The sequence below is a fragment of the Malaclemys terrapin genome, chromosome 25 (assembly GCF_027887155.1).
Source record: "Malaclemys terrapin pileata isolate rMalTer1 chromosome 25, rMalTer1.hap1, whole genome shotgun sequence".
Classification (NCBI taxonomy): Eukaryota; Metazoa; Chordata; order Testudines; family Emydidae; genus Malaclemys; species Malaclemys terrapin.
In genome coordinates, this window is record NC_071529.1 from 8310575 (window position 1) to 8335850 (window position 25276).

The window sequence follows — 25276 nt, forward strand, 5'->3', positions numbered from 1 at the left end:
TGAGGGGCCGAATCCCAAACGGCCTCCGCCGCGGCTCGCAGTGTCTCCGGGTTTGGGAGCCGGGACTCGGGGCCGGGAGCCGGCGGCGCCCTCCACCCGCGTCCCCCGCTCGGCCCGTCTGCGCCCGGCTTCCGTAGGCCCCGCTCGGCGTCTCTCAGGCCTCGCTCGGACCGAGACCCCCCCCCGCCCCGCGCGCGCCTCACCCGGGCCCTCGGCCCCTCGCCGGCTGCCCGTGGCCCCTGCCCGCGCCCCCCGGCCCCGCCATGTCGCTGCACGGGAAGCGGAAGGAGATCTACAAGTACGAGGCGCCCTGGACCGTGTACGCCATGAACTGGAGCGTCCGGCCCGACAAGCGCTTCCGCCTGGCGCTCGGCAGCTTCGTGGAGGAGTACAACAACAAGGTGCGCGGGGGGCGCAGAAGGCTAGTGCGATCGCGGGGCCCGGGGGCAGAGTTAAGGGTAGGGCGGTGGGATCGCGGGGCCGAGTGGGGCAGAGTTAAGGGTAGGGGGTGGGATCGCGGGGCCGGGTGGGGAAGAGTTAAGGGTAGGGGGTGGGATCGCGGGGCTGGGGGGGAGGGCAGAGTTAAGGGTAGGGGATGGGATCGCGGGGCTGGGGGGGAGGGCAGAGTTAAGGGTAGGGGGTGGGATCGCGGGGCTGGGGGGGGAGGGCAGAGTTAAGGGTAGGGCGGTGGGATTGCGGGGCTGGGGATGCATAGTCCTTTTGTGGATCTGTATAATGGGAAGCCTCCAAGCAGGGAAGAGTACAACAGAGTTGGTGTAGGGGAGTGGGATGGCTTACAACTTTGTGGAGAAATGTAACAAGGGGGGGGCAATTTGGGGGCTGGGGAGGCATCCTCTACAATGGCTAAATTGTTGCCCACATGGATAGCACTGTAGATGACCAGAGCACTAAGTATGATGTGCAGTTGTTTTAACCAGCAGGCTGTATGTGTGTCACACTCACAGTTGGTGAGTTACGTTGGGGCCATGGGAGCACAAATGGCACTGAGACTGTCAACTTGAAAACCATTCATTTGTTAAAAAATTAGTTTAAAATATCTTATGACACTATACTCTCCCTTGCATTCCCATGCCAACTTTTGTCATTTTACAATTGCATTTTCCCCTTTAAATCTCCCATTTCTGTGTGAAAGACCCATACAAACAGGAGAAAACTGACTATACAGAGGGCTGTTGAATGGACTGAAAAAAGTGTTTCAGTTACAATAATATTAGATGTTGTAATAGCAGGTGGTAAACTTGCAGAGAGAAATGCAGGTTTCTCTTCTAAGAGTGTGGGGTGATAGTAGGGAGGAAAATAAACTAATAAACTAAGTTGTGTTGGGTTAATGCTCATTTTTGGGTCGAGAGAGATTTGGTCTTTGTCATAGTGGCAGATAATGAATGAATGTAATGACAATTGCAGCTTCCTCCAAAAAGTCTCTTGACCTGAAACTTTCCAGCTTGGTTTCAACCCAAAGATTTTTTTTTTAAATGCTAATTAAATCCAGTTATCTGGTTTGAGTTCTTTGGGAGGTGGGAGGGAAAACACGAACACTTTTGGAAGCCCCTTACAGTGGCTAATTCCAAAACATCTGAAAGTTAAAGCTTTATAGGACAAAGGGGGAAACACTCCCTGAAAAATGCAATGACAGCCATTGTGAGCATTTGTCAACAATTTTTCATGGTTTGGTATCTGAGATACCAGTGTTAACCCAGTACTTTAGTATGTTTCTATGGTAATTTTGTATTTGTGGTTGGCAAAGGGTGAGTTCAATGGCTTCTGCTGTACTAGAACTGTCTCAATACGCTTATCTTCTGATACTCTGTCCGTGATCTGACACTACCCTGTCAATACCATCAAACTGACCAAAATCTGAGAGGCTAAAAGAACAATGGTCTCATAATTAAATCCAAAGCATTTGATTAAAAAAGGCAGCTGCACTCTCTAGCTATATGCATGATGTCAGGTAACAATCTATTGTAAATACGATGCTCTAGCACTGTGTATGCAAAGGACCTAAAATAAACTCAAATGGGGATTGGACTAGAAGTGGTAGGATTGATTAAAAGCACATAGGCAAGGTTCTGTGCTGTGACTCTTGACAGGTAACTGAATGTGCAGCTTATGTGAAGGGGGTTGGGGGATAAGAAGGTGTCTTTGCCATCTTTGCACTTCCCTAAGACTGGGCCATTTCTAAAGCGGCTCTAACATGTGGTAGCCTAACCTGTGTCCTGGGGATATTCCCAATTGGGCTACTACTGCCCTGCATCTGTCCCATTGTTTTCCATTCCCTCTGAGTACTGAAGAGTGGGAGACTTACATTGTAGAATTGAAAATAGAGGGCATGATGAGTGGGTTGCAAATCTGTTTGCCTGATATTGCTGTAGAAATAAATGAAGGTACATATTTTCTTCAGTCTTTTAAAAATTGAAACAAGACCTTCAAACTTCACATTTGGCTGTTCCTCAAAAGGGATCTTGATCAAACACTGCCAGACTTGTTGACATCATGTATAGGTTTTCAGTTTCATGGTGCTAACAAATATCAGTAGTTACCCATGTAAAAAGATACCTAATGTTGGCAGGGAGATTGCAGTCTTCATTAAATAAAACTGTAGCTGTTGCTTAGAGTATTGGTAGAGCTATTTCTTAGAGTAATGGTAGTGTCTCCAGTACTTTGTGTCTTTGCTCTGCATGGTCTCCGACGCCTCTTCACTCTTGATTGCAAACAAAGCCTACAAGCACTGGGATGTGGTGGTGGTTACCCCACTGAGACTCTTGTGATAATGATATAATCCAGTTTGCTGAATGTTGCAAGGAAACATTTAGGAAAATGGAGGGAAGTTTGTCCTCCAGTGGTGCAGATGCAAGCTAACTCTATGGGGGCCATGCTAGTTGGAAAGTGGCTCTTTCAGATCTAGTCCATATCTATTCATGGGTACGATATAACCTCTGGGATCATGAAAGAACTTATTTAAGTTTCAGTTAAATGGAGCTTTGTAATTTGGGACTGTAAAGTACATGACCACTCTTGGTTTGATAACTGATTAGTTTCAGGGACAGGAGGAGGATAGCTTTATAGGGCAGGTCTGAAAACTGTCACACTACATGTGCCTTATCTCCGCTGGCAAATTTCCTTGCCAATCACATAAGGGAGCCTAATGACCTACAAAAAATTGAGGTACAGTCAGTAGCATTTAAAGGAAAAATTAAAACTAACGTGACTTTTCATATTCGTAAATTTTAAAGCTTCTTAAGCTGCAAAACAATCTTTTTCTTAATTTTATTCCCCTTGCTTTGGGGAACATTGACTTCTCTGCTTCCCCTGTGTTTCTAATGCATTGCAAGTCAACGTTGTAATGAATATCATCCATTTTGTTCCTATTTAGGAAGGTAGATTTGCTGAAAGCATGCCAATATTCCTCTCTTCCTTATTTACAAGAAAAATAAGCCTGGTGCTTTTTAAAAGATTCAATGCTCCTCATATTCAACAGCAGAACTGCTTACAGTGGATGAAAGCAGGACAGATTCTTATCTGATTTGGATTGGATTGGATTTCTTCTAAAAGGGCATTCCTGATGCAAGATACAAAATGAATAATACAACAGCAGTTTACCCCCCAACCTTGACAGACAACATAATATAACCCCCTATAAAACCCAATTTATCATCTCCCTGCCTGAGGCAGTTCAGGCCCCACCATCTGGAGCAGTCCATAGGAATAAGTGCACTTCTCGCAGCATGCCATGAAGGCCAACAGACATGAGTTATTTTGGACCCAGGGAGCTTAGCTGATTGCAACATCCCAAATCATTAAGGTCTTTGTATGTTCAGACTGGAACTCAATAGGAAGCAGTGGTGTGAGCTGTCACTTGGTGTTACTCGGTGCTGGTCCTCCACTCCAGTAGACTGCCACATTCTGCACCCAATACGTTTCTGGATTCGTTTAAGGCACTGTTTACAAGTGAGAGGCATGAATGATTAGCCAGGGATATAGATAGGACTCTTAATTTTTCTCCACGGTTTCAGCTTTCACTCTTTTTTTAAAGCAAGATTTTTAGCTGTCAAAGTTGTAAAGAGACATTTCAGTCACACTTTCAAGGTTAACTGTAGTCCTAGCCATCTGAGTTTGCAGGGGGGTTGATACAATAATCAGATTATGAATTGCCCCATTTGTTTCAGTGGGTACAAACTCCGATGTCACCACTGTAAACTTTCATTACTCAAAGCATATAATACCTAGATTTTAGAGCACTTTTCATCAGTAGATCTCAAAGCAGTTAATATAATCATCCCCATTTTACAGATAGGGAAACTGAGGCATAGAAAATTAGAAATTAATGGAGATATCCCATCTCCTAGAACTGGAAGGGACCTTGAAAGGTCATCAAGTCCAGCCCCCTGCCTTCACTAGCAGGACCAAGTACTGATTTTGCCCCAGATCCCCAAGTGGCCCCCTCAAGGATTGAACTCACAACCCTGGGTTTAGCAGGCCAATGCTCAAACCACTGAGCTATCCCTCCCCCCATAGGTGAAGTGGCTTGCCCAAGGTGGCTGAGCCAGGAATAGAACTCCGGTCTCCTGAGTTAGCCTAGCGATCTAGCCGCTAGGCAACACTGCCTACAAGAAAGGAAGCACTGCCGTGAAAATGGCACAATCTGTCTCCACTCATCTGGGGCTAAGCCTTTACCAACACTTGGCAGGGTTAAAGAGGGATGGATTGTTTTCATTTTCTTGAAGGGGAGGCTCAGTTTTCACATCTAGGAAATGCTGATTTGAAGCAATAGATCTGCCAAGTTGTCTTATCACAATCTTCTTTGCAATCTAAACCAAAAACTACAGCTGAGATACTGGTCAGTAACCTAGCCAGATTGTCCGTATCAATTCATACTCTCCCTGCAGCATGAACCTCGGAGTTACGATCACCACAGTTACGAACTTAGCAGTTCACCACATGCGTCATTTGGAACCAGATGTACACAGTCAGGCAGCAGACCCCCCAAAAAAGCACAGTACGTTGTTAAATGTAAACTACTAAAAAAAGGAAAGCAGCATTTTTTTCATCGTAAAGTTTCTAACCTGTATTAAGTCATTGTTCAGGTGTAAATTTTTGAAAACAACCGTAACGTTTTGTTCAGAGTTACGAACATTTCAGGGTAACATACAACCTCCTTTCCCAAGGTGTTCATAATCTTTCTGTTCTGTTGAGACCATTATGTGTCTGGCAGACAAGACCTTGGTATAACTAATCAGGTGAGAGACCTGGGAGGGTTCAAAGGAGGGAAGGTCTGAATACTCTGATAGGAGTCTGCCTTCCGGAGTAGCAAGATGCTCTTTTTATTGTAACAATGTTTGTCTGTTGCAGATTAGTTCTAAGCTAGAAATCACTTTGTCATATGGCTGCGTAAATCCCGTTGAATTAATTTGGCAATGATTCATTCAGTTAGGGACAAGTTGTCTTGCAATCTTACCTTCCTTTACTCATAACTTTCTTTGGAAAATTCATATTTTGAGGCAGAAGTTTTTCAGTGTGTGGTGTCTGGGGGTCAGGAGGGTTAAGATGCGGGAGCTGTAAAATCCTTACAGTTTCTTAATTAAACAGTGGAAAAACAAAAGTCTTTTTAAAAAAAGACACTTTTTTACACACAACTCAAATAGCTGAATAGTTACCTTTGGCAGGTAAATAGTACTCATTGAGAATTGTCCATAATCAAGTTTGAAAGAAAGTGGATATTAATTTACAAATAGAAGTTGGCTTTTTGCTTGTATGCAATAGAAAACTTTGCACTGTATATCCATGCATTGCATCTAAAGTGCTCACTAATATAAGTAGTTCAAGCACTTAACTGACTTGAAGGTCTTAAACCAGCTTAGAGGGGGGACATTTAGACTCCAGGGATGGAGAAAAAGTAAAGAAGGAGGAAAATTTTAATGTTAAATCAGTTTCTAATCTAAAATCCTCTTCAGAAATGAACAGGAATATTGACTTGTCCAGAGCATGTGAAACTTTATTAAATATATTTCACATAAAAATTTTATAGCTATTCTTTAAAATCAAATTTATACAATTTAAGAAGGAAGGTACTGTACATCTGGGGTCAGGCTTAAGTTATGAGAGGTTACAAGTACAAGGTTCACAAGATACATACATAGGACATAACCAGCATAGACCCAGATTGGGATGTGGGAGTTTTTGAAGCATCAGTGAATAAGTGATCTCGGGTATTGCACCCATAGAACGTATTTAGAGTCTGTCAGTGTCGTTATAGCGCGTAGGCGCAGTGTGGCCAAGCTAGCAGTGCTGTAAGAATCTAAGCTCTTGATTACTTGATTTTTAGCAGTGCAAGCTTAATGTTGCATTAAGAAAGCTTTTTGTGTTCAGTAACTGTTTGACAACATAGGCTGCCATGGCAAATATACAACTATTCCTCCTGGGGGAATTCTGCGCCACTGCGCATGTGCAGAATTTATGTCCCCCGTAGATTTCTTTGCTGATGGCATTAGGTGCCAGAAAAATGACTGATGGGGAAGCAAAGGGAAGCCACGAGAGCAGTCATGCGACCTTCCCCAGCTGTATGTTTTGGGTGCCCATGGCAGCTGGCAGAGAGGTAAATCACTGTAGGGCAGGGGGTGGGAATGGGGAAGACCTGGCTGGTGGCTCCTACCCTGTGCTGGGCTCAGCACTAGTCCCCGCTGGGCTGGGGAAGATGGGACTTCCTCTTCACCTGCACGGCATCCAGGGGTAGGTCAGACCAACCCGCAGATTTCTCCCCCAGCTGCAGGAAGCTCTGCCAACTCCCCTCTGTCCCCCCACCTCCTGCACCCATCGCTCCTCAGCTGCAGGGGAACTGCACCGTACGGGGAGCTGCTCCCCCATCTGTCATCCATCCAGACCCCTCATACCCAGGACCCTCCTGCAGAGCCTCATCCACCCCCCGCATCCAGAACCCCCCTGATGAGCCCCATTCACCCTGGACCACCCCGATGAGCCACTCACACCCGGATCTCCACCCCACTGTGCCCCAACCAGCTGCACCTGGATTGCCACTCCCCCAGCATCCTACCCTACCTTCACCTGGAACCCCCTGCAGCGTTCCATTACCGTTGCATCCAGAACCCTCTAGCAAGCCCCTTTGCATCCAGATCTCCCCTGCACCCAGATCCCCTGCTGAGCCGCCCAAACCTAGATGGTCCCACACAGACCCCCCCCCCCCCCCCACACACACACACACCTGGCTCCTCCCCCGCCCCCCCACTAAGCCCCGCCACCCCTGCCGGGCTGAGCCTGCCTGCCCATACCTGGTGCACCTAATGCAGAGGGGCAGGCCTGGTCCTTGCGCTGCGTCGGGGTTGGATGCTGAGTCCATGTCCCTGGGGAAGCTGTAGAGTGATCTCCCACCTCTGTGCAGCCAGTCGCCTGTGCTCCCCCATGCCATGCTGGAGCCTCCACATTTATTTGACAAATAAAATTTGCAGAATTTTAAAATATTGTGTGCCGAATTTTTATTTTCGGTGCAGAATTTTTACATGTTTGGTGCAGAATGCCCTCAGGAATAAACTATTGCTTAGAAAAGTTATTGTAATAAACCTTCTCTCCACCTGAGAGCTGGAAGAAAGTGGGAAAGAACTGAGAGGAACTGAAGGGGCATGCTCCTGTTTGAGTGCCTGTTTGGGGCTGAGTATGGTGTTGCAGTCCTCTCGCCCCTGATGCCTTCGGCAGGTTGCTGACTGACCTTGGTGGGTCTTCTGTGGCTTGGCACTCCAGCCAAGCCACAAAGTCCAAATGAACCCTACAACGGGGTGCGACTCACCACTGTGGTGCCTCCTGCTGGATGTCCCGGGGATCAGCTAGGCAGTGCACCGTCTTCTGGTGGTGTCTCACCCACTGTCACCTCTGCTCCTGGACCCATGTCACCACAAGGACCTCTGGCTGTGTCACACTCCGTTCTCCCCCCTTCCAGGGGAATGGCAGTCCAGCCACTTCCTCAGTGGTTACTGGTGTAAGAGGAGGACTCAGGCCCACCCACTACTCCGGGTCTCGGCTCAGGGACCCTGTGGATGGCAGCCACGTGCTGCGTCCCCTCCCACCCCTGTCTACTTCCCTGGGCCACTTTCCCGCAGCCCCAGCATCTTCTCCACCTTTGTCTCAGGGTCTCAGCACGCCAGTACTCACTCACTCTCGCTCCCCTGATCCTGCCCAGCACTGCTCTGTCCAAGGTGCTATCTGCCCTCTGCCTGTAAGGCAGCCAGTCCTCCAAGCTCCAGGGAGTGACTGACTTGCTCTGCCCTGCTGCTCTTCTTATATGAGCCTGCCTGGTATTGAGGGGCTGCTCCACTCCAATTGGCTGTCTCCTGCACAGCCTCCCTAGGGTTCTGTTAACCCTTTATGGGCTAGTGTGGGGCAGATGCCCCACCACAAACCTCTTTTACGGTATTAGAGTCCAATAAACAGTCTGTTTGCCCTCAGAGGGCTCTGCGGCCTTTAAATTCGGCCCTTTGTTCAGGTTCCCAAATAAGCTCCATCACTTCTTGGGGTTTATACCACTTTTCCTGTGGCCAGTAGGGGAACTTGGGCCCACTCACTACTCCAGGTTCCAGCTGATGGACCCTATAAACACCCATATATGGCTTGTTTCAATTAATTGCTATCTCTTCCTTGGGCCTCTTGCTATCTGGCCCCTTAGGTTCACCCTAATCTCAGGGTTAAGGTTCTTAGATTCTCTCTCTGCAAACTGAGCTGTGCAAAGTGCAGCCAGAAAACAAACTCTGGATATACCCCCAAGTTCCTTTTTCCAGAGAGCAGCACCCTTCCTTGCCCCCTCTGGTCCCAGCCAGGAACTGAATAGCTAAGGCCAGGCAGCTCCTTTGATCTAAGCCAGCAGGGCCCTGATTAGCTGTAGCATTCACCTCTAGCCCATGGAGGACGAGGCAGAGACTTTCATTGAGCAGGCCACAGAAATACCCAGGATTTTTCCCCCCCCCCCGTGTTATATCTAAGGCTTTGTCTACCCTGGCACTTCCGTTGTTAAAGCTTTTGTTGCTTTTGTGTGAAACACCCCTGCCCCCTGAACGACAAAAGGTGTGGACAGCACTTCGTCAGTAGGAGCCACCTTCTGGTGACGAAGTACTGCCCCTCGTTGGAGGTGGTTTTATTTTGTCGCCAGGAGAGAGCTTTCCCGGTGATAGAATGGCTACATAGTGTGCCTTACAACAGCGCGGCTGCAAGGTGTGCAGTGTAGACATAGTCCAGTTTAGAATGCAGTGAAGTGTTGGAGAAGTTCAAATTATTCCCCACTTTGTGCCTTAATTTGTGCTTGTCAATACTAAATTTCATAGACCACCCTGCTAAAAATCTTTGATATAAAGGAGCAGAAAAATTTAAAGTTTGATTTCTTCTTCCAGGTCTTAGAGTATTTGTAATACTGTCACTCTGACTGCGTCACTTGTGTTATACCATCTGCTATGATTTTTAAGCACTTTGCTGTTGGAGACCTGGGGTGAATCTTATGAATTGGAAACTGATTTAAAGTCATGTAAAGAGAATAAATATGGCACCCTAGCATGTCACTTTCATTCACTTACCTTGTAAACCCATATTCTTAGAAAAGAGGCTTCTGTAATGCATATGCATCTACTGAAACCAGGAAGCACTCTGAGGTTTATATGTAGGAAGACTGGGCATGTTTCCTTTTTTAAAGTTGATATAAATTTTTTGTCAATCTGAAAGCAGCATAGGTGGAAGAGAAGAAATAGCATTCATCTTTGGGGGACAGATCTGTGGTCTGGTTATGACTTTGCAACTCACTTCATCTCTCAGTGCCCCAATTTCTCCTTCTATAAAATGAAATTAGTTAATACTTTTGTACCTCAGAAGGAGCTGAGTGGTTTGGTTTTGTTATCTCAAAATGCTTTTAGAGGAGTTACTTGGTTGGCAAGTACTAGAGAAGTGCAAAATATAATGGTAGTGGTAGATCAATGACTTGTATTTAGCAGTAGATCTTTCGTGTCCTACCATAGACTGTATTCCTTAAAATTTGAGAAGGTGGAAGAGAGGAAGGTATCTTGCAGCTTGTCAAGATGAACACTGGCATTTATTTTGGCATATCATTAATAGACTCTTAATTGCTAATATAGCATTTAAAATGCAGCACTTATACACATTGTCTTAATACTGTTATATACATGGTTATTTTGCCAAGCAGAAAAGTGAGTTTTTAACTGATAGACGTTTTCTTACAGGTCCAGCTTGTTGGTTTAGATGAGGAGAGCTCAGAGTTCATTTGCAGGAACACCTTTGATCACCCATATCCTACTACAAAGCTCATGTGGATTCCTGACACCAAGGGAGTATATCCAGACCTGTTGGCAACCAGCGGTGATTACCTGCGTGTGTGGAGAGTAAGTAAATAGCCTCTTGAAAAGCACCACGTATGTGCCATTAACTGCATTGCATTTTGATCCCCTTCTCTCCCAGTCCCATTTCTTTTGAGGCACATTATCTCTAGCATTATGCTCACCAATATTGCCGGAGGGGAAGCCAACATAGTGGATAATTTGTTCTTTTACCTACAGTCTCAAAGTAACGTAGAACCCTCTCTGAATAACAATACAATGGCTGCGAGGTATCTTGAGTATTCTAGCAATGTCAGAATTATGAAAGTAGCTTATTAAATGTGATGGCAAGGCTCAATAGTTACTTGTTAGGGGAGAGCATATGTACCTTTCTCAGTTTTACTTCAAACACTCTGAAAGCTCTTCACAGTAGATATTTATGGAAGAAACCAATGTCAAACACAGTTAAGACTTGAAGTTCTGAAGGCCTATGCTCTATGGGGCACCTCTTGGATTTTGCATCCAGGCCATTCAATAAGGCAGTCATTGTGTCTTTAACTTCTTCCTGAAGGTGGGTGAAACTGAGACCCGACTGGAGTGCTTGCTGAACAATAATAAGAACTCTGATTTTTGTGCCCCGTTAACGTCGTTTGATTGGAATGAAGTGGATCCTTATCTTCTAGGTAAGACTGCTGACCCATTAAATACTCAATATAAAATGGACCATTTTGAATCTAGCCCAGGTGAGTAGTGACTAGAACTTACTACCAGCTCATGGGTGTTCAGTGGCCCTGTTTCTACATCGCAAAAAACCTGCTCCCTTAAATGTCACAAAAGAGCAGCCCATGGAGACTGAACACTCTCTCTCTCCTCCCCCACCCCCCAGGAGGCATCTCCAGTTCAGGGTTGTGCACATGGGTTGGGAGTGTTCCCTGGCTGCCGCTTGTGCTCAGCCTATATGTTGAATAGAGGGTTTCAGTCTTCAAGGCTGTCAGATTGGCACCTTTTGTTAGTGTTAAATTTATACACAGACTCTTCAGCTACAATCAAATGGCTGAACTGTGCCAGATGATGTTGGACAGAACGTTGCCCCACTGGTGCCACTGCACCATGTTGGTTACAGTGAAATGCCTCTGCAACAACGGGAGTAAAACCAGGTGTCCCTCTCATTTGGAGCAGAGAGCTAAATTCATTGTTTAATTATAATCTGTGGGATGGGGTATGAATCCAGGATGGTTATACTCCCCTTGTTCATAGTCAGGACCTCCACTAGCATCAGGGGGAAGTTTGAACAGAGATCAAGGGGGCAATACTTCCTTTCAGTAGTAACATTTATTCCGCTGTTTCCTCTTTTGCAGCAATTCCCACCCCGAAGGGCTTCACTACCACCCTTGTTGGACTTTAGAGCTGCTGTTCCAGTCAGTTTTGTATCGGGCAGGGGAGTTCACCCCACTGAGTCTTTATCTTAGGCTGTCTTTACACTCAGGCAGAGATGATCTCACTTTATGCTTGGTTCATCTTTGTAAGGCTTTCTCTACAGCTGTGAGGGCTAGAGAATTAACTACAAAATTTCTGCACAACCTGAGTCATGTGGGCCACACACATGTGCAGGCCAGATCCAGCCTGTGATGCATCGTTTAATTCAGGCATGTCAAACATTTTAACCATAATACTTGGCTCATGCAGAGTTCTCTTCACCCAGAGATCTCAAAGCACATCTGAGACTAATCCCGTAAGTGATAAGATGACATTTCTGCAGCTCTATGTTAGTACCACCATTAACAGACACTTTTTTGTTTCAGGTACCTCTAGTATTGACACAACCTGTACTATCTGGGGTCTGGAGACTGGGCAGGTATTGGGAAGAGTAAATCTGGTATCGGGCCATGTCAAGACCCAGCTCATTGCACATGACAAAGAGGTGATGATATTACTCTTCTTTTTTCTCATTCATACAGTTGTCTGCATTAAACCTGTTAAAGGTCTATCGAATGAACCTAACTCCCATTTTTCTCCAGAAAAATCTGAGGATTTAGAAAAAAGACTTGGATTCTACATTACATATCTGTCTAAAATTCAGTTGCTTGTAGCCTGAAAATTCTACATACTCGCTTTTACTCATTTTAGACAGTGACCTGCGGAATATGCTTGCTGTTTTGTTCTAGTTTGTATTAAATTGATAAAATGTTGCCAGACACAACTTAACTCCAGTTTAAAGTTGAGAGCTATATTCGTAATTTAAGGGTGGTAAAACTTTTTAATGTTTTCTTCATTTTTAATTTTTTTTTAAAGTTAAAAGAAACCTAAAGATAGCAAAACATGGAAACATACAGTTAAGGCACCCAAATCACCCTGTAGTGACAGAACCCTCTAGACTTTCCTTCTTTGTTCCTTTTATACTTGGGACATCATATCAGACTTTCTCATGCAATTACGGGTTTGTAGGATCAGGCCTGTATAGTATAAGCATTTTTCTAAGACTTATTCTAACTCCCTGTTTTTAAACAAATTTTTTTTGCTCCCTGGCTGCATTTATGAGGGAGTGGAGCGGGGTTCTTTGCTGCCTATGCCTTTCGAAGGAAGCCTCTGTGAGCATTTTGATGGGGGTGGGGGAGAAAGGAAAGGGTTCTTCATTCCCTGAGACTTTCTGCCCCTTTACTTCAGGGAGCATTACTAGAGTCTTTAGTAGTTTTGGCGAGGCAGGGGTGGGGCCCAATGGAGGGGATGGAAGGGGGGGAGGGGGGGGCTTTTGTACCTTTATATGTAAAGGTGTCGGTGGTGCGGCCCTCGGGCCAATGTACTAGTCCTCATGTGGCCCTCGTGGTGATTTGAGTTTGAGATCCCTGTTCTACACCAAGATACCTGTGGTATTTGCTATAATTCATTGCAATTCCCTAGTAAAATCAAATGCCTGACATAGTAAATAGTTAGTGATGACACACTATTTAGATGGAAAAGCACTCTTAGTGCATTCCTCAGACAGAGAACATATCTGGTAATAAACTGGTGCCACAATGGATCTTAAGACTTTTGTATTTTTCTCTGTAAGTATATGTAGCACATGCAGTCCAGCTATGTAATGGTGATATTTTTATTGGAGAGGAAAAGGCCCAGATGTAGATAATGAAGAAGCTGGCACAGCTGTGTGGTTAGCACTCCTAGCATGCTCCCATCTCAAACTGCCTAGAGAGCAGTGCTGTCATTACTTTGACATGCCTGTGTGCTGTTCTTGTGTTTGCAAACACTAACTGGTGGGAGGAGGAGGAGGAATTAATAGGGCACGTTCCTTGAAAATGGAGAAATGGGAGCCAAAATGAATGTTAAAATAATGCCATGTTCTTATCTCCCCTATCACTGAGCAGGTGTATGACATTGCATTTAGCCGCGCGGGTGGCGGGAGAGACATGTTTGCATCAGTTGGCGCAGATGGCTCAGTGCGGATGTTTGACCTTCGTCATCTGGAGCACAGCACCATTATCTATGAGGATCCACAACACCATCCGTTGCTGCGTCTCTGCTGGAACAAGCAGGATCCCAACTATCTTGCAACAATGGCCATGGATGGTATGGAGGTGAGGCACTGAGCATTTGCCCTATAGGCTGTTGGACTTTTTAGATGGGCTTACTGATTAGTCAATGTTTGTAAAGCATGTTGGAGGAGAAGAGGACTACATATGTGCTTAATATTGGGTATCAGGGACAGGGCTGTAGATACGGATTGCAAGAAGCCCAGCTTCTGAGAAAAGTATTGGAATGAGTTATTCTATGGAGTTGTTCACTGCATTGTTCATTTTCCAAATGTATTGAAGTTCTCATACTTGCTGAATTTCACTATTAACACTTCTTTATAAAAGCCGACTTGATTTCATATGGCTGTATACTTATTTGCAGCTGTAGGTGTTGGGATGTTGAAAGGCTCCTTTAACCTGTAGCTGATTTTGAGACTGGTCCTTATGCCTCTGAGCTGATACTCTTAAGTTCCATCTTGCTTCAGTGACGCCAAAAGGCACTGTAGATTTTTCTTTAGTTCGACATCACCAGTACTCCTCCATAGAATTGTAACTTCATAATTCACTCTGCCTGTGTTACATATTACACAACGTGTACAGTGATTCTCTAGCTGCTTTCAAAACAGCTTTTGGTCAGTCGTGTGTGTCTTTAGAGACAGTGCTGTATTTATAACATTCTGCCAAAGTGTCTCATTTTCTTTTGGTGTTTTTTTCTGCAGGAAACAAATGAATAAACATTTTTACTTTTGCTTCTGAAGGTGGTGATTCTAGACGTCAGAGTTCCCTGCACACCTGTTGCCAGGTTAAACAACCACAGAGCATGTGTGAATGGCATTGCCTGGGCGCCTCACTCTTCCTGTCATATCTGTACGGCAGGTGAGCATGGGGAGAGATCTGTTCTCCTTCTCAGCTCCTCCCTCTTTGGTCTTGTCCCCCAGGAGCTTTCTGAATGTATGAACCTCTATCCTGGGACTCCTGCAATAATTTCCACTACCTCTAATCTCTCCAGCTCTTTGAGCAAAAAAAAAATAAGACTAGGGCCGTAGATCTATCCAGCTGTCATAGGTGCTCATTTTATTACCTCCACCATTTCCCAGAATTCTCCAGGGAAATTGAGAAGCTGCTGCCTCTTAAGCAGTTTGAATATTGGGCTGTCTCGCCTTGAAAATGGGGGACTGTGTCCCAATGTCTGAACTGTGAAAGAGGCAACACCTTTCTTACGTCATGAATGTTGGAGTCATTCATTAGCTTTAGGTGCATTCCCTAACAGCTAACCACTTTATTCAAAGGGCTGTTTTCTCTCCGTGTAATAAAACTATAGTTGCTGGCAGTGCTCAAATTCTGCATTTTTAGTTTGTGATGCATTTAGTGTTGCTATTGGCTGAATATTTTGTGGAGGGCCCTTTTTTTGCTGAAGGTGTAATATATTTGCACACACAGTAGAGATTCAGTATATGGCTTCTTAACATCCATTAGACCATGCTTTTGGTTTTGGCTAAGTGTGTGGGCTCTCATGTAAGTCATTGGGAGCTGTGCACCCATGGTCAGAAAACGGTATTAATTTTCTAAGAAAATTGGGCAGATCTCCTTGGACACAAAGCTTAAAACCAGGTAAGTTAAAGACAGGAAAGGTCTCTTAGGTTCCATCTAGTCCATCCCCTTGGCCAATGCAAGATTGTTCCTGCCAGTGTATATTCAGTGCTTTCTCCAAGTGCTGGTTCTTAAATGTGCCTATCGATGGTGCTGCCACCATTTCCCTTGAGAGTGTATCAAAGATGTGTAGTGATCTAAAGAGCTATTCGAGCGGGGTTATGGTGGAGTGGAGTTGTTTCATTTTATGTGATCTTCGTTTCCTCCATATTTGGGGGAATTGCCCAACTTTACTTTTTTGTTTGTTTGTTTGTTTCATTTGGACTTCTCACTCAGTCTCAAAAGCAAGCTAAAATACAATATCCCTCCAACTAGCCATGTAAATATGCCTCTACCTATTTCCGAGATGATTGATTCGAATTCTTTCTTACCGGTTTGTAGCGGATGACCATCAGGCTCTCATCTGGGATATCCAGCAAATGCCTCGTGCCATTGAGGACCCAATCTTGGCCTACACAGCAGAAGGGGAAATCAACAATGTACAGTGGGCATCGACTCAGCCGGACTGGATAGCTATCTGCTACAACAACTGTCTGGAGATCTTGAGAGTGTAACACTATTGGTCTGTGGCAAACTGAGGCAGGGCTTTATAACTTCCCCTCCCCTCTAAAGTAAGAACAAACATGTTTCAAGTGGCCAGTATCTTTTGTTGCTTTGCATCTACTGTTCCAAGAAACTGTTGCTGGAGTTAATGGCAGGTGTCGGCTGTCCCTACAAGACTCAGAAAACGAAGGGACGCACCCAGCCTCTTGGACCTTCTGGGTTTTGATTTTAATATTTTTCTCAATTAAAAAGTTCTGTATATCTGTTTGTTGACTGTGTTAATGAGCATTACAGGCTTTAAATGACTGTTTTAAGTTGCTGCATACGTCCATGTGTTTGTCAGCCAGCAGAGGCAGCACATCCAATTAGTTTGATAGATGTAAGTGCAAAACTAGGTGGAAAGAAAAGACATTAATATTAACCACCGCCTTTGCAGGAATTTTTAATCATTCCTGTTACCGTCCCTAAACCGTTTGAACGTTTTTATATATTGGACTAAGTTTCTATTAAGTAGGCTCTTCACCCCAGTTCTTATTTTTGACATGTGATCCACTTCCATAAGCCCCAAGCAGGATCTGTTGATGATGATGATGATGGGTCATGAGCATCATTGTAGGCTTCCTAGCAGTAAAACTGTTGCTGTTGCCTTGGCTACGTGCCCCTGACCATTTGGTCAGAATTGCCAGGTGCTGTAAAGTACCATTACTTGTCGCACAGGTCTGTCTTTTTAACTGATGCTAGAGGCAGTTGTTACTGTGGTGGGCTGTCAGTTAGATCATCACTGAATTATTGAGTCTCCCACCGCTGTATTACTTAACTGAATGGTGACAAGATTTAGAGAGAAGATACTGGCATGACTAGAGCTATTTTTGAAAACATTTAGTAAAAAATGCGACTTGTAATGCATTTTGGATAGACACTTCCAGTCAAATGATTCCTCTAGAAAGCTTCCTATCTGAACCAAAATGGTTTCACACCTTCTAGCTTACTTGATTGGCAACTGTAATTCTAAGCAAAATTCTGTATCTAACCTATCCCTTGGAGTTTCTTTTGCATTTGGCTCGTCTTCCTGGGAGTTCTAGAAAGTGAACGAGTGAAGAGCTAGCTTCTGTTCCTAAGAGCAAGGAGAGAAGCATTAGCATTGTACTGTCAGATCTTGTTGGATGACTGTGATAGAAGCAGTTAGAACAGCTGGTCTGCTGTCCAAAGGCAAGTCATGCCCCTGTAAAGGAAAGTTTCCTAAAGTAACATACAGGGTTGGGTCTAAATTAAAAGAAGTTGCCCAATGTGTGTCTCAAATGGAGACCTTGTTTTGGCTCTAGTTGTCATTCTTAGGTACTGCAACTCTTGTAAGAGGAGCAGGATAGGTATGCTGTGCGGGGAGCCTTCTAGTTTCATCCAAGTTCCCTTTCTGAAGTGGAAAGGTGAAGGAGAGCGAGGCCGACCCTCTGTCACCATGATGCTTTATGCGGAGGGATAGCAAAATTCTTTCATTGTCTTAACATGGCGGGTAGTTCGAATGATGTCGTTTTCTTGTTTTGATCAGCTAACTGCAATACCCTTCAAATGAGAAGGTGACACACTGAACACCACACTGGTGAGGTCTAACCATCACCTTGTTCTGTAACAATAGACTGAGCTGATGAGGTCAAGATCCAGAGCAGCTGACCCTGACTCATTACTTTGAGAGACAATCTTGATATTGAGTGAAAACCAAAGGTAGCATTATACATAAAAAGGCAAAATTTAATTTTTTTTCTAAGAATATTAGGTTTCCAATTTGAAGTAGCTTCAGTTACATACACCTTCTCTCCCAAGTCCCTGGCCAACTCTCTTGCAACCACAGGTTTTTATTTTAAATGCTCTGTCCCTCTTGTTCTGAGACCCAGACAAACAGGGAAGACCGGAATGAGTCAATGAACCTAAATGTTCAGCCTGCTGTCAAGTGCAGATTAAAATTGAAAAATAGAGATGTCTGCTTTTTCAATTAGAATCTTAGATGTTTCTGGTAACAACAAGCAAAAATTATCCTACGGGTGACTTTTTAAAAAATAGAAAACAGAGTATACGAAAGCATCTTATTCATCTGATCACCTCTCATTCGTGACAGATATTTACTCCCGTTAACAGTGCAGAGCAAACGCGTCTCTGGGAGAATGAGGCGCATTCTGTTCAGTCTCACACATTGTCAATAAAATTCATTAAGTTCCAATTGCAGAATTTTTATTGATGGGTGAGCCATAAAGAACTGTCTGGTGTTCAGATTCCTAGCATGGCTGCATGTTCCGATTCTGGCATGGTTGCCAGATAGCTTACACATGCATCTCTGGTCTGCCAAGCGAATTTGCTCCAGAAATCATTGATCCACAAGTGTGGAACCACCCATTAAACTTGGGCACTCTTCAAAGTAGAGCTGCGCCTTTAAAGTTAAACTTAAATATGCAAGCATGTTAGAAAATGAAAGTTGCGTTTCTCATAGCAACATTCATTTGTATGGTGTAGGCTGCTTTCGTTTAGATATACTTGTAACAATAGTACATGAAAAATTCTTGCATGTGTATCTAAATACAAGTACTAGGCACAGTATAAACAAGCTAATGCCAGTGAGAGAAGCGTAAACCTTTTGCTTCCTGACTGTGCAAACTAAATGTGTTTATATAACATTGCAATAAGTTTTGCATTTCATGTTTTGGGGAAGTAGGGTTTTGGGGGAGATGGGGGGAGGACTACTTTCATAATGTTAGTATTTAAATAGTCCCAATTAGGCTTTGAAGTTTTATTCTGTTGATGTAAATTGTGTGGGTAAAGGTTGCGTTGCTGCTGCGTGGCTGCACACAGATTTCCGCAAGGCTGAGTTAACAGTGTAGCTGAACATCTGTTTCTAGCTGCGGTCTTCAGAAGGAAAAAATGATAGCAACGTAATGTTCTTTAAGCTGAACGCTTTTTGCAGAACTACAAAGAATGTATCAAAAAAGGTGGATCCCATGATCTTAATAACGGTTTCTTTCTTGTCCACCATTTTCTCTAGTCTGATCTTGATAGGTTCATGTTTCAATGAGAAACTTAGTTTCCTGCAAACTGTTTATGGTCAGGCCAGACACTGAGCTATGTGGCTTCTCTGCCCACTACAAGCTGTATTAGGCAGAATGGTATTGACTCTTCTCTGTAGATTGTCGGAGAAAAACACAGTTCTCACTTTTTGTTTGGGTACAGCAAGTCAGATGCTTTATTTCTCTCACATCTTGTACTATGCCCATTACTGTGATATCTGAACACCTTTTAAACCACACTCTTCCTCCCACCCAGCTGAGCGGTGGTCATGGAGGACAATTCACTTGGAGACGTTTTAGTTGATCTAGTGAGAGAGAGTTTTTTGCGTTAAGGAAAGGGAATAAACATCCATCTGAAACAGCCAAAGGGATTTTCCTCAAACTTTCCAAAAATATAATCCCACCTTGACTAAGAACAGAGTTTTAGACCAATGAGAATTGAGCATTAAAAGCATGTGAAAATGAGACTTAATGAGTACACACAACTTCATAGCTTCCATTACCAGCAGAAGTGGTTCTGTTATGTATGCTGAGGAGACCTCCGCTTGGGGGCCTTCCTCCCTAAGATTTCTTGCAGAACGTTTGTGGCTTTGTCTGTAGCGATTAGGCTTCTGATCCAAAGGTCCTTGCAATGGAAGCACCTGCTCGCTTGGCCAGCTGGACTGCTTTTGGCTTCTTTACTTGCTTTGGGTCATGTCCTGCTGTCATTCCGTAGGTGGAAGCCAGGGGACATTGAGGGCACAGACATGATTTGTTTCCAGAAGTCATTTGGTAGCTTAATGAGCATTACTGAAAATTACCCCAAACCTTTCTAGATAAGGAGTTCAGTAATCCAAATGGCATGTCCATCTAGGTAAGGAAATGAGGCTTCAGTGCCCCCGCCTTCCTGCTCTCACAAAAGGGGCAATGAGGGAGGAGTTGAACTGTCCATCAGCTCATTTGTTTGCATGGCAAATTAACCCCCTTCTCCGAGAGGTATTTGGGGCTGAGGGTTAATGACCAAAAAACTACTTAGCAGCAGATTCCACCCGCTAAATAGTCCAATTAGATGTGGAAACCTTGCAGGGTTCCTTTATGCTGATGAATTTAAATACCTCAGCCCCCCTTACATTTACCTCTTGCCAATCTCCATAAGCATTATTTCTTCCAGAGTTAGTGGAAATAACTGGTTCAGTGACTCATTTTGGTGGTGGCTTCTTAAATGATTGTGAGACTATACAGAGAAACTGCCTTTACATTTTGTGTCGGGGTGGGAGAATAGAGAGGGAGACCTTAGACCAGTGGTTCATAACCTGTGGACCGCTTGTGGCCCAATCAGCACACAGCTGAGGCCCATGTGACATCCTCAGGGCCATACAGGTAGTGTGTATATATATTGTGTGGGTGCAGACCACATAACACAGAGAACTGCATGTGTGGCCCCCAGTGGTAAATGGGTTGAGAACCACAGCCTTAGACCTTTCCCGAAGCATCAGTGAGCTTGGCACAGAAGTGAATTTCGTAACGGGACTGAAGTGCCATTTCTCCTCCAACTTCAGTAGTTTTGTATCTTTTCTCTGGCTAACTAATTCCAGCCATTGGGCTGCATTTTAAAAACCCAGTTGCCCGGGATACCAACTATCCCATGGGCAGCTAATATGTTTTGGCTCCCAACCCAAAGATGAGGTGAGACTCTCAAAGCTAGCTGGAGGATGAGCCAGTGCATTTGTATGTTAAATCTGTATAGCACTGAATTAAATCAGTCTGTGGTAGGTTACTGCAACTAAACTTACCCTGCTATGTGCTAGGATTTAATAGTCAAGGTTGCCTTGACAATCTCTTGAGTAAGAAATTCAGTGGTCTCAAAGTACAGAAAGAGAAGAGGTTGATACTGCAGATTGTTCCTTATTTTAAGGCCCCGTGGGTACTTATGGGAAGCAAGGCCTTGCTTCCCATCAGAATCAAAATTCATGATCCCTTCAAAATATAGTTGTGATCACACATCTGCATTGCTTCTAATTACTTTTTTTGAACACTGGATAACAAAGGTCAGCAACCAGAATAGATTCATTGATGAGATGATAAATCCACAGCCGTGTGATCTGTAGATCGTTTCTTAACTGCGATTCGATTGGAGAAATGTATGTCTGTGCTAATGTATTGGCATATACATACATTTTTTTGGACTTTTGTTTAAAAATATAAGTTCTGGAAGCTGAGCACGTCGGTTTTCGTGCTCTAGATGGAACTTTAGCAGGTATATTTTTGTTAGGGTTAGGAATGGAATAACCTTCCTACCTCAGTCCTTTAAGGCTGGCGTTTGACTCTGAACCCTGTGTCCGATTAATAAAATCTTAAATACAGCGTGAGAGTTTCCTGACTGTTGCAGTTCCAAACTGGCTCTGGTTGTCAGCACATGGGGACCTCTTTCACGCCAGAACCACCTGAAAAGCAACACCAAAAATGCGAGCACTTGAAAATGCTGTTAACACTACAAACTGTGAGGCTTTATATGCCGATGACGGCATGATCCCGTAGGGATCTCTCAAGCACTTGACTTTGCCTCTTGCCCAAACACAACTTTGTTTTGCTTCTTTTGGGTACTTTTATTATTGCCTAGTTGTGTTTGGGAGACCCTGGAATTAGGTGCCCTTTCAAACATATGGCAGTAATGATAGGTGGTTTGGGTAGATAGTTATCTTGGGATGTAGGTGAATTCTGCAGTCTTTGTCAGTTCCATAATGTCAGGAAAATTGATGCAGCTTTCTGTGACTTAAGATGCAGAATTCAAAGATCTTTGACTATCAAAATTCCTTGGTACTGACTATCTTAACCCTTTCCGTATACGCAGCACAGGCAGAAACGAATAAATCACAAGGTGCAGCTCCGTGCACAGTAGGGCTGTACAATTGTTTATACCTCCCTCAAAGTATTGAAAGGGTTAGTCATCCCACTACTGCCACACAAAATGGTTCTGCCACTTCAAACCCAAGGGAAGCATTATCCAGTCAGTGGACGGTTAAGGTATCTCTGAATGACTTCAATTGCTTTTCACTCCAAGGCCACTGGTTCAAATCCCAGTCTAGGCATTGTTTTGATCCGTGGTCTGTATGAAATTAGGTTGTTTCCAGATCTGGTTCCTAATGGGCAGGAGTACATTTGGCTCTAGATGGGCCCCCTTATTAATGTCTGCAGGGAAGCCTACGGATTTAATGCTAGGTGGCACTTAAACAGCACTTTTCCATGTTTGCTTGGCAACCAAATTTCCCTAGGGAAGGTCGCTCTAAGTCATAGGTGAGGTACATTGGCAAAGGTATGGGGAGTGAAGAGACTTGCACTGCCCATGCTGTAGCCAGAGGGTCTCACTCTCTAAGGTTTTTGATCCAGCACCTTTCACCAGCACTGAAATAGTAACAAACGTGTGACTAGACACCAGCTACCGGGGTGCTTGTCTGGCAATTGGAGACAGAACATAGAGGCAAGAGCAGTTCTAAGAGGAAGTTGCACACTATTGCGCTAGACTTCTAGACAGCCTTTAGTCTGCCCAGTATCTTCAACTGCCTCTTCTGGCGCACAGATACCATCAATCTAGAATTTCCTTGCTGGTGAGGAAAATGACTTGCTTGGCTTCCTTTTCAGATAAGCTAATAAAGGACAATGCTGAGGGTTTTTTTTTTTTTTTTTAATTTTTGCAAGGTTCTGCAGCCACGACAAACTACAGGCCCTGGTTCCATCTCTCATTTATACACACTAGTCAGCGTCTCTTAGAATGTCCATTTTCCTGTTTGTAAAATATGCAAGTTTCCTTCTATGCGAGAGACAGTAATTGGTCAGGCAAATCCAAATGAAGGCACACAGGACTTGCTAAACAAAGGGGGAAGGACTCTGGCAGTAAATAGTACTGCTGTGAAGCAATGTTATTTCGACAACCTGGTGAATATGAATTTGTGGTATCTGCTATTTAAAAGGAACTTTTTTTACTTGGGTTGCCAGCAGTGTACAATGTAATGAATAAATCTGTCGAGATGAAGCTTTTTTTTTTTTATTTTTTTTTACTACTAGTAATTAAATAGATGTTCATTTTGTTATGTGTATTCCCTTCTGCTGTTCCCCTTTAAAGTCCCATTGTGATAACTTCCTGAAGGTGTGATCTTTGTAGCATGATTGTAAAACATACATATGAAATCCCAGATTTCTTGTTCTCACTAAAATATGTTAAAGCAATAGCGATTTTACTGCTGTCATGCATAGCCTAAGGTGTTTGCACACTTTTTTCCTCCCTCTTTCATATTGCTTGAGATTTGCAACTTTGCTACTATACTTTACTAGAGGAATCCTAGCATCCCATTATCGGGCAGATTCAGACATGTTGTTGCCACGAGTAACTGCAGTGTCCTGGTATTCCTTTTTTAATTATTTTTATGGAGAAACCATATAAAAGGTTTTGTTACAGTGGATTTTAACACCTGAACCCTGGAACCATATTATTGAAACTCTGTAAATTAAGTCAGTCTTTTATGAAACCGCTTGAAAGTGGACTGTTGCATCCTTTTATGCTATTTCCTGCTTCCTATGTAGTTTTATTCAATTTTTTAACCTTTTTAAGTTTCAGCCTCCTGTGTATTAGGTACAGTATTTTCTGCCTTTCATACTTTGTAATAAAAATTGAACATTTATAGATTGAATGCAGTTTGCTGTGTGGTGAGTTAAAACTGATTGCTTAAAACATGTTGATTTTGTTTTGTGTCTTGTTGCAGGTTCACTGATGTGCAGACAAAGGGGTTATTGGTTTATATTTTCCACGGGCTTCCTAGGCTAATAAAATTCAATGATCATCTTTGTTCTCATGTGTCTAGTCCCAGACAGAACTTTACCAACTCAAAGTTAAGTTTGCTAGTAACATGTTACAAAAACTACATACAAACAGATCAGTTCATAGAACTACATTTGAAAAGCACTTAAACCTTTATCTAGGTTACCTTAACTGATCATTTAAGTGCTTTTCAGGTAATTATTTTTAAAATAAACTTAAAAAAACCCCAAAATACAAACACTATTACCCCGGTTCTTTGGATTCTCTTTTCATTCACAATTTTGGTCTTCATTAAATGGCACTTACTGGCGAATTATTATTGTGCATTGAATCTGTCTCTAGTGATCAAAATAAAGGGTGGCAGTTGGATTATTTTTAGTTCAAATGATGACTTGATCCCTGAAGTTTTAATCAGTTGTAAATTTAGGACAAAATCATCCTACAATCTTAATTGTGGAAAGCACTGTTCATTAACTACTCAGTCCCTCCAGTTTCATTGGCTTCTGAAGAGGCACCCTGCCTTCTCAGATGGAACCATTTGTTTTCTGTAATCCTGATGGAGAGGTCAGTTGATGCCTGAATTGGAAATGCCACTTTACTTCATAAGAGCTAAGTAAAATAGGTATGTACTGACATTAAACAGTTAGCTCTCATATACAAATGAATGTGCTAGCTTATGGAATTGCAGCAAATGCAATCTATTGTCCATGAAAATAATCTTGTTTCTGGATCTGTCTGCCTCTCGTTCTTAGAATTTTGGTTTCAAAGGAAATGCTTACTAAACTTTATGGCCCTGAAGAAAGGAGTTACCTCTGAAGACACTTAGCCTACTCCTAGCAAAACGCAGACTTCTTGTTCCAGTAATCAAGGTTTAGTGGAAAATGGTGACATTGGCCTTTTGCTTCTATTTGTCATAATATCATTCTGAAATGTGTTTTACCCTAGAAAAGTTTTTTAGATCCCCATGGGGCTGCTTCCGGGATCTAAACTTCACTGTTCTCCACGGAAACCTTTCCCAATTGTCATCCACTTAGTTATTGCTGTCTCCACTGACTTCTCCCTGCTGCTGTCTCTGGTGGAGTACCCTGCCAACAATTCGTCGGTATACCAGGGTGTAGCAAGTAAGCCACTTCCCGCTTGGGACAAATACACTTGTCTGACATTTTTAACTCCTCCTGACTTGCTTTGTATAGCTTCATGTTCTGGGGTATGTGAAATCCAGCAAAGTCTGGACAAATGGCTGTTCTTAGAGGACTGGCTTGTGCATCCAGACACCCGGTGAGAAGTATTTGTCATCTCGATCACCTTTCCCGTTCCCTGTGAGCCCAAACATTGCATTTCAGTGAGCACTCGTTATGGGCCTATGTCCACACTTGGTATCCGCACACAACTCCCACT

General features: G+C 43.6%; 1 protein-coding gene across 1 annotated transcript; it reads left to right on the top strand.

Annotated features, from left to right (window-relative positions):
- DCAF7 (DDB1 and CUL4 associated factor 7) lies at nucleotides 1-23750 on the top strand. The gene is made up of 7 exons (XM_054014196.1): nucleotides 1-401; nucleotides 10242-10400; nucleotides 10906-11017; nucleotides 12137-12255; nucleotides 13697-13906; nucleotides 14602-14719; nucleotides 15875-23750. Exons 1-7 carry the CDS (start codon nucleotides 264-266, stop codon nucleotides 16045-16047), a joined length of 1029 nt encoding a protein of 342 aa, XP_053870171.1. The 5' UTR covers nucleotides 1-263; the 3' UTR covers nucleotides 16048-23750.
- The last annotated feature ends 1526 nt before the right edge of the window (nucleotides 23751-25276 follow it).